Raw genomic sequence first — 9,418 nt, 5'->3', positions numbered from 1 at the left:
CTCTGCGGTCGCCAAGGCAACGCCTTCTCCCTCTCCCATTCTCTCGCTTTCCACCCCACCCCCGTGAACAGCTGCTCCTGGGCCGTACCATCTTGGCGGCTGGCGGGGGGGGGTGTCCTTGGGCGAGGCGAAGGGGGAGATGGGAGGAAAGCTAATAAGATCCGCCCTCCGGGGGCGGCGTATTTCGCTCCTCCCTCCCCCTCGTCCCTCCCTCCAGCTGCTGTTCCGTTGGTACGGCCCGCCCCTCCCGTCAGAGCGCTCGGCAGGCCCGGCGGACGGACAATGGCGCTGCTCCCCTCGCGGAGCCCGCTGGTGCTGCCGCCGCCGCCGCCGCCGCCCCCGGCCCGCAGGGGGCGCTCCAAGGCCCGAGGGGCCGCCCAACCCGCCGTCAGGTGAGGGAACGCGCCTTCGCACGAGTCCCCTGACCCGAGTCAGATGCTTCCGGGGCGGGCCCTCCTCCCGGGGAGCCGCGGGTGGGGCAGGGGGGCGGGGCCTCGAGAGGGGGCGGGGCCAGGGAGGATGGGGCACGTGTGAATGGGGTGGGGGGCGTAGGTAGGTGGGGCACATGGGGAGGATTGTGAGGGGGTGGGGGTGGGCACAGATTTGGGCCCTGGGGAAGAGTGCTGCAAAGCCTACAGGAGGGCGGAGGGGGCTGTTCCTGGCTGGGATTGGATGGGAGACCACCAGGAGATGGGTAAGGATGGATGGGGCGTCCCGAGGAAGAAAGTTGGCGGGCAGTCCCTTTTTCCTGGAAACCCTGCAGGGTAACACCTTTGGGATTCCCCTTTGCACACACACACCCTGCACCCCCCCAAAAGTTGAACTTTTTAGCGGAGCTGGCTAAATTTGGGGCCAGAGATGGAGAGGGCACCACCAGGAGATCCCACATCTGCAGAGATGACTATATGGTTCTTAAAACCTCCCCCATCCAAATATCTATCTATCCACCCATGTCCATCTGTCCGTCAGTTTATCCACCCACCCATCTCTATCTATCCATCCATCCATCCATCCATCCATCTATCTATGTATCTATCTATCTATCTATCTCAAAATCCGTGCCTGGAATAGTCCAATCAGGCTGCCCCAGTTCGTGTGGGATGTTGTGTTCAGCTGGTCAATTTGACAATTGGAGCCCAGGTTTGGTTGCGTTCGCACAACACGCACAATAACATTTAAGATGGAGTGGTGGGTCCGTTGGCAAACCTGGGTTAGGAGTGGAGGAGGATGATTTGCACCTTACCTTGTCACCGGGATCATAGCGTTGGTGCGCGGTGCACAACCAGGAATAGAATAGAATTAGAATTAGAATAGAATAGAATTAACTGAATTGAATAGAATAGAATTCTTTATTGGCCAAGTGTGATTGGACACACAAGGAACTTGTCTTGGTGCAAATGCTCTCGGTGTACATAAAAGAAAAAGAGACATTCGTCAAGAGTCAAGAATCATCAGGTGCAACACTTAACGATAGTCACAGGGTACAAATAAGCCATCAAACCGTACTAGGAGGCAGGCTGGCTCAGCCACTCAGTTGGGGGTTGTGCGGATGCATCTTTTAAATATTGGGAGAGCGTCGCTGCAGATCCCTTGAAGCCAGTTGCTCGCCTTCTCAATCTGTTCCACGGCTTGATTGTGAAGAGATCCTAAGGAAGCGAGGAGGAGGCAAAGAAAATACAGGCGGTCCTCGACTTACAACAGTTCATTTAGTGACCATTCAAAGTCACAAGGGCACTGGAAAAAAGTGACCCGGGGCCGTTTTTCACGGGTACAACCCTGGCAGCGTCCCCGTGGCAACGTGTTCAAAAATTCAGGTGCTTGGCAACTCATGTTTACGACGGAGTCACGTGATCCCTTTTTACGACCTTCTGACAAGCAGAGTCAACAGGGAAAGCCAGACTCGTTTAACAACCACGTCACTAACTTAACCGTAGTGATTTAACACCTGTAGCAAAAAAAAGGTTGTAAAACAGCACAAAGCTCAATACCTGTCTTGCTTAGCAACAGAAATTTCCTCTTCTTCCTCCTCCTCCTCCTCCTTTTCTCCTCTTCTTCCTCCTCCTCCCTCTTTCAAATTTACTGAACCAATGTCTTGCTTTGCAGCAGAAATGTTGGGCTCAGTTGTCGTAACTCTGTACAAATGATTGATCTGGCCTCCTTGTGAAAATCCCGTCTTTTTCCTGCATCCTTTTATAGGAATAAGATTCTGTCTAAAAATGGCCAAACAAACTCCCTTTCCTGAGCCCTTATAAAGAAAAGGGCCTCTCCATGCTGGATGGGGAATGCTGGGAACTGAAGTCCACAAATCTTAAAAGATTCCAGATTTGAGAAACACCGTGTCAGCTGGTGCTCCATTCAAAATCCAAGAAAGAAACACTTAGGCTCTTTTAATTAGAGAAAAGGTATCTTTTACTGGAAATGAAGTGGTGGCAACGAGAGAATTCTGAATCTGAGGAAATAGGTGCGTAAAATCACATATACAAAGTGATGGAAATGTCCCCACCCCCAATAGTTCAAATGGTTCTTCCAATTAAAAGTTGTGAATACGATCGTGTGGGCATCTTCAGGTGGTGATGAGGTTTCTGTCCGTTGACCTTGGCATACTTTGATAAAGATTTGCACCTGCGCAGAGAAAAGAAAGCTAAGCAAGAAATAGAAACCTAAGCAAGAATTTACTCTCCCCCCTCCTCATTTTATACAACACTAGATTGTAACACCTCCATCTCGCTTCCCCATACTTTTCCCCCTTCCTCCCCACCCCCGTTACTTACGACAGCCGAAAGATGCAAAGCAGAAGTAGAAGAGAGATGGAAGCAATTTCAGGAATTTAAGCAAATAAGTGAAAAATCGGGGTATTTTTCAGACAAAGCGGGTTGATCGAAGGACTGGAGGCTAAAACATATAGAGAACAGTTGCTGGAATTGGGTGTGTCTAGTTGAGTAGAAAGAAGGACTAGGGGTGACAGGATAGAAGTCTTCCGATATTTGAAGGGCTGCCCCAGAGAAGAGGGAGTCAATCTCTTCTCCAAAGCATTTGAATTCAGGACAAGAAGCAACTGTTGGCAACTCATCAAGGAGAGGAGCAACCTAGAAGTAAGGAATAATTTCCTGGCAATGCGAACAATTAAACCAGTGGAACTCCTTGCCAGCAGAAGTTGTGGGCGCTCCATCCCTGGAGGTTTTCAAAAAGAGACTAGATGACCATTTGTCTGAAATGGTGTAGAGTTTACTGCCTGAGCAAGGGGGTTGGACTAGAAGACCTCCAAGGTCCCTTCCAACTCTATATCAAGGGGGCTTGAAACTCGACAGCTTGAAGACTTGTGGACTTCAACTCCCAGAATTCCTCCTCCAGTCCATGTTAGCTCAGGAATTCTGGGAGCTGAAGTCCACAAGTCTGAACCTGTCCAAGTTTGAAGACTCTTGTTCTATATTCTACATTCGGAAGGATTGCTTGTAGCAGAGGTAGTTTTTCCCCCCCTCTTCCAATCATTTATTTAGCAACCATTTGAAATTACAACGGCATTGGGGGGAAAAAAAGTGTTCCGTGACCAGTCCTCGTACTTATGACCATCCCAGTCGCGTGATCAAAATCTCAGCGCTTGGCAACCAGCACCTAGTTGATTTTTTTGTTCTTGTTGTCGTGGGCGGCCGAAGGAAAAACAGAAGCAGAAAACGCAAGACTTGAGAAAAGTTTGGCGGTTTGAGGCTTTCATTGTGGATTATTTTGGAGAAGCAGGCTGGCTGGGGAATTCTGGGAGTGGAAGTCCACCCATCTTTTTAAAGTGGCCCAGGCTGGACATCCTCGTGATCTGCAGAGAGATCTACCGCAGCCTTTGGGATCTTTTTACTTTTCTTCCTGTTTGCATGTACAGCAAATTTTGCTTGCCAAGGTGACAAGTAACCCAATACATTCTCAGCTACCCGTTTCATGCCTGCCAGTCCTCAAAAGAAAGGAATTTAGGCAGCCTAAATCTGTGGAATGTGTGAAATAAAACCCAGCAATATAAGGATCTTGGGTTGTTGAGTAACCTTGTCCCCAGTGCAGCAAGGACAGATAAGCTCACAATTCTTTGGGTGTGCGTGGGTGTGTGGGTGTGTATTTATTCCCCAACCCAGAATACATTTACACAAAATTCCAAACCCCAACGTTCATGTCATTTACACAAATTATACAAATTAGAAAGTATTTTGGACATGACATGATTTAACAAACATGCCCTATTCAAAAAATGATGCGTAAACATTGGCTCTCACCTCAATTCTTCCATCTTGAAAGTTTAAGATTAAACAGTGGAAAGCACTCTTTGCCGACCCCAAATAACATCAAAACAATTGTGAAACATTAGTTTTCAGTAGCTGTATAGAAAAGAGACTGGGAAATTAATTGGACAACAATAATTTCCGTGTATCCACCTGCTAAACCTCAAAACAAAAATATTTTATGAAGCAGCTGAATGCTACGTCAGCATGCTGTGGAAAGTTATTAAAATGGAGAATTTGGGGGATGCATGGTATATGGTCTCTGTAGTAGTCTTGACTTACGACCACAATTTGGATCAGAATAATTGAGCAGCGGTTATTAAACAAGACGTTTTTGCTCGATGATCACATTCCTGAGACACCAGACTGTAGTCGTTAAATAATTAAACACAAACGCACCTGTAACACAGCATAGCACCGCTTATTTGCATCGTTGGCAGTCCTCGGTTTACGAACATTCGTTTAGCGACGGTTCAGGGTGACGATGGCAGCGAAAGAAGGGACTTCACGATCGGTCCTCGCGCTGACAACCATTTTCAGCATCCCCGCAATGACTTGAGGAAAATTCAGGCACCTGGGAACCGGCAGGCATTTAATGACGGGTTGAGATGTCCAAGAGTCACGCGATCGCCACTTCCGACAAGGAAAAATCTTTGGGGGGAGGAGCCAGATTCGCTTAATGACCACGTGGTTCACTTAACTGAAGTGATTTGCTTAGCCACCGTGGCAAGGAAGGTCATAAGTGGGGCAAAAGTTACTTAACCGCCTCGCTTGGCCACGTAAATTTTGGGCTCAGTTGTGTCGTAAGCCGAGGACTACCTGTAAATAGCTAAGCATAGATTTTTCTCCCCACCTTTGGCGATACAAGGTCATAAAACAGGGCGGGGCTCACCTAACAAAGGCATTCCTCAGTGACATAAATAGTCCCAGTTGTGGTTGTAGGTCAAGGATTATCCGTATCTGGGAAACCTCTGCTTGGTTTAGGAGCCAGGGGGCCTTCCGAGCATGGTGAGAAGGGAGATCGTTTGCGCCAAGGAGGCGTGAAATTCCACCGCTTAGAATAATTGACAATTGTCTGCAGGGGCCTTTTGTGGAGGGTTGTGGGCCAGGGAAGGCGGCTTCCCCTGGGGGGGTAGGAAATTAACAGAGTGGAGGGAAAGAAAGGAGAAGGAAAAGGAAGGGAAGGAAAGGAAAGGAAAGGAAAGGAAAGGAAAGGAAAGGAAAGGAAAGGAAAGGAAAGGAAAGGAAGGAAGGAAGGAAGGAAGGAAGGAAGGAGCGAGCACAGGATGACAGGAAGGAAGACAGGAAGGAAAGGAAGGAAGGAAAGGAAGAAAAAAGGAACAAAGAAAGGGAGGGAGGAAGACAGGAAAGAAACAAAAGGAAAGAAAGGAACAAAGAGAATGGGAGGGAGGAAGACAGGAATGAGAAAGAGAAAAAAGAGCAAGAGATAGAAGAGAGAGAAAAGGAAGAGAGGAAGAGGAAACAGAAGAAACAAAGAAAAAGGAACAAAGGGAGGGAGGGAGGAAGACAGGAAAGAAAAAGAAAGAGAAAAGGAAGGAAGACAAGAAAGAAAGAAAGAAAGAAAGAAAGAAAGAAAGAAAGAAAGAAAGAAAGAAAGAAAGAGGAAGAAAAGAAGGAACAAAGAGGGGAAGGAAAGAAGGAAGAAAGACAGGAAAGCAAAAGAAAGAAAGAGAATGAAAAAAAAAAGAAATTTGCAACAGGCCTCAGATGCTGCTTTTTGTATATAAAGGTACTCAACTTATGACCTCAGACCGCATTTGTTAGGGGAGTCACTGCAGTCGCTAAGTTGTTAAGTGAACCTGGCTTCCCCATGCACTCTGCTGGTCAGGAGGTCACTAAAAGGGGACCTCAGGACGCCGCAACCGTTGTAAGTATGAACCATAGGCCAAGCCTCTGAATTTTGATCCCGTGACCTGGTGGGTCGTTGCACCGGCAGTACGTGTGGAAGAAAAAAAAAAAAACAGTGATCAGTTCACTTTTCCCCCAGTGCCGTTGTAACTTGGAGCGGTCACTAAACGAAGGGCTGTGAGGGCTATCAGTAAAAGCCCTTTTATTGGAGGGTTTGGAAAAGCGGCATTTGGGGCCCGTGATATTTGCTGGCCTTCTTTTCCCTTCCGAAATTTAACATTTTCTATAACCGCCTCAGCCTTTTGAAGGTCTCTCCAAGATGGTCGTCCTGGGGAGGAATCGCTCGCCCCCTCAAAGCCATTTTCCGGCACGTCTGCAGCGTCTCTGTGGACCTTTTCTGCCCCTCTTTCCCCACCCCCTCATTTTAAAAAAATTCTTCCTTTAATTCAGAACTCTTCAAACCTGGCCGTATTTTAAGACTTGTGGCCTTCAACCCCCAGAATTGTCCTCCTCTTCTTCATCCTCTTTTACCTTCTCTTCCTCTTCTTCCTCCTCTCCTCCTCCTCCTCTTCTTCCTCTTCCTTCCTCCTCCTTTTCCCCTCCTCCTCCCCTTCCTCCTCTTCTTCCGTCTTCCTCCTCCTCTTCTTCCTCTTCCTTCCTCCTCCTTTTCCCTCCTCCTCCCTTCCTCCTTCTTCCTTTCCTCCTCTCCTCTTCCTTCCTCATCCTCTTCCTCCTCCTCCTCCCCTTCCTCTTCTTCTTCCTACTTCCTTTTCTTCCTCCTCTACTTTCTCTTCCTTTTCATCCTTCTCTTCTTCCTCTTCCTTCCTCATCCTCTTCCCCTCCTCCTCCCCTTCCTCCTCTTCTTTTTCCTTCTTCCTTTTCCTCCTCCTCTTCTTCCTCTTCCTTCCTCCTCCTCTTCCCCTCCTCCTTTTCCTCCTCCTCTTCTTCCTCTTCCTTCCTCCTCCTTTTCCCCTCCTCCTCCTCCCCTTCCTCTTCTTCTTCCTCTTCCCTTCTTCCTCCTCTACTTTCTCTTCCTTTTCTCCTTCTCTTCTTCCTCTTCCTTCCTCATCCTCTTCCCCTCCTCCTTTCCTCCTCCTCCTTCTTCCTCTTCCTTCCTCCTCCTCTTCCCCTCCTCCTTTTCCTCCTCCTCTTCTTCCTCTTCCTTCCTCCTCCTCTTCCCCTCCTCCACCCCTTCCTCCTCTTCTTCTGCCTTCTTCCTCTTCCTCTCCTCTTCTTCCTCTTCCTCCTTCCTCTTCCTCCTCTTCTTCCTCTTCCTCTCCTCTTCTTCCTCTTCCTCTTTCCTCTTCCTCCTCCTTTTCCTCTTCCTCCCCTCCCCCCCTCCTCCTCCTCTTTTCTCCCCTTCCTCCTCCAGACAGGGCCCCCTTCCCCTTCCTGCCATTGACATGGTGGGGCCTCGGGAGCCTCTGGGCATCCTGTTGACCAGCCGGTTCCTGTGAAGGCCTGATGTCCCCGCGAGGAGGAATCGCTCCAGCGGGGCTGCCCCAGAGAAGAGGAGGGGGGGGGTCAACCCATTCTCCCAACGCCCCTTAGTGGCAGGAGGAGAAGCGACGGATGGAAACTCATCCAGGAGAGAAGCAACCTGGAACTCAGGAGGCATCTGGGATGGTGGGAATTCTGGAATTCAGCCTCGAATTTAGGAGAAACTTCCTAACAGGGAGGACAATCGACCAGTGGAACGGCCCGCCACCAGACGTTGTGGGTGCTTCATCACTGGAGGTTTTCAAGGAGAGACTGGAATGGTGTAGCGCAGCCCCCCCATGCCCCCCCAAACTCGGCCCCTTTAAGACTTGTGGACTTCAACTCCCAGAATTCTCCAGCCAGCTCTGCTGGCCAAGTCCAGGGGAAGTCCAGCAGATTCACTTCACCTCCCCGTCCCTAACTGAATCTAGCAGTGATTCACTGAAGAACCGTGGTAAGGGAAGTCTTTAAATGGGGCAAACGTTCATTTAAACAACCCCCCACCCCACCCCGGCATGTCGCTTAACAACAGAAATCTGGGACTCAATTGCGGTCATAAGTCCAGGACTGCCTGTATGAGTGTGGAGATCATAATGCTCCTTAAGAGCTAGCCTTGGTCTGAAATGGTATAGGTCACTGGATTTCCTGTCTGGGCAGGGGGGTGGGCTAGAAGACCTCTAAGGTCTCTTCTAACTCTGCTATTCTGTTCTGTTCTACATTCCATTATTCTATTCTATTCCTATTTCTTATTCTATTCTATTCTATTCTATTCTATTCTATTCTATATTCTATATTTTACTCTACAGCATTTTCCTACTTGAGCAGGGGGTTAGACTAGATGACCTCTAAGGTGTCTTCTAACGCTGCTATTCTGTTCTGTTCTATTCTACATTCCATTATTCTATTCTATTCTATTCTATTCTATTCTATTCTATTCTTATTCTATTCCTATTCCTATATTCTATTCTTTCTCTACAGCATTCTTTCCTATTCTATTCAGGGGTTCTATTCTATTCTATTCCTATTCTATATTCTGTTCTATCTCCTATTCCTTATTCTATTCTATTCCTATTCTATTCTATATTCTGTTCTATTCCTATTCCTTATTCTATTCTATTCCTATTCCATATTCTGTTCTATTCCTATTCCTTATTCTATTCTATTCCTATTCTATATTCTGTTCTATTCCTCTTCTGTATTCCGTACTCGGTATTCTACAGCATTTTCCTACTTGAGCAGGGGGTTGGACTAGAAGACCTCCGAGTTCCCTTCCAGCGCTATCCTATCCAATCCTAACCTAACCTATCCTCTATTTTCTATCCTATTCTATTTTCTGTTCCACTCTGCAGCTTTTTGCAAACTCTGCAGAAGGCAAAAAAAAGTAAAAATAAAAGAAGTCTCCTTTTTCCCCCGATTCAGCCTAAAAAACAACTCCGCTTCCTCTTTCCCCACCGCAGCCTCTTAATTCTTGTTCCCCGTTTCTCTTTCTCCAGTTGCAGCCGACTTCGACAAATTCAGGACATTCTGACGGAGAGCAACAAATCCCAGCCAGATGGCATCCTCTGCATTTTGGGTAAATTCTTTTCACCCTTCCCACGCATTGACGGAGGCTGTGTGTGTGTGTGTGTGTGTGTGTGTGTGTGTGTGTGTGTGTGAGAAAGGGGCAAACCGGCACCCCGTGCCCTGCGTGAGAAGCATTCGATCTGTACCAAGCTTCTTCTAGTCGAGAAGGTGGCTGCTTTTTATTGAATTTATAATTCAAACGCATTATAGAATTTGTAGGCATTTCCTCTCCCGAGGAGAGGCTAAAC

The 9,418-nt window shown here is 47.8% G+C and overlaps 1 protein-coding gene across 1 annotated transcript in view; it reads left to right on the top strand.

Annotated features, from left to right (window-relative positions):
* Positions 1 to 218: 218 nt before the first annotated feature.
* Positions 219 to 9,418, top strand: part of DNAAF9 (dynein axonemal assembly factor 9) — a 97,789-nt gene continuing 88,589 nt past the window's right edge. The window contains exons 1-2 of the mRNA XM_087935678.1: positions 219 to 392; positions 9,101 to 9,180. Of these exons, the coding sequence (XP_087791804.1) occupies positions 283 to 392; positions 9,101 to 9,180 (190 nt within the window). The 5' untranslated portion in view covers positions 219 to 282. The remainder of the gene's footprint in view (positions 393 to 9,100; positions 9,181 to 9,418) is intronic.

The sequence above is a fragment of the Pseudonaja textilis genome, chromosome 6, assembly GCF_049901715.1.
Source record: "Pseudonaja textilis isolate UNSWEBS1 chromosome 6, rPseTex1.2, whole genome shotgun sequence".
NCBI lineage: Eukaryota > Metazoa > Chordata > Lepidosauria > Squamata > Elapidae > Pseudonaja > Pseudonaja textilis.
The sequence above is the reverse complement of the archived record's forward strand: the minus strand, read 5'-3'. Positions and strand labels throughout refer to the sequence as shown.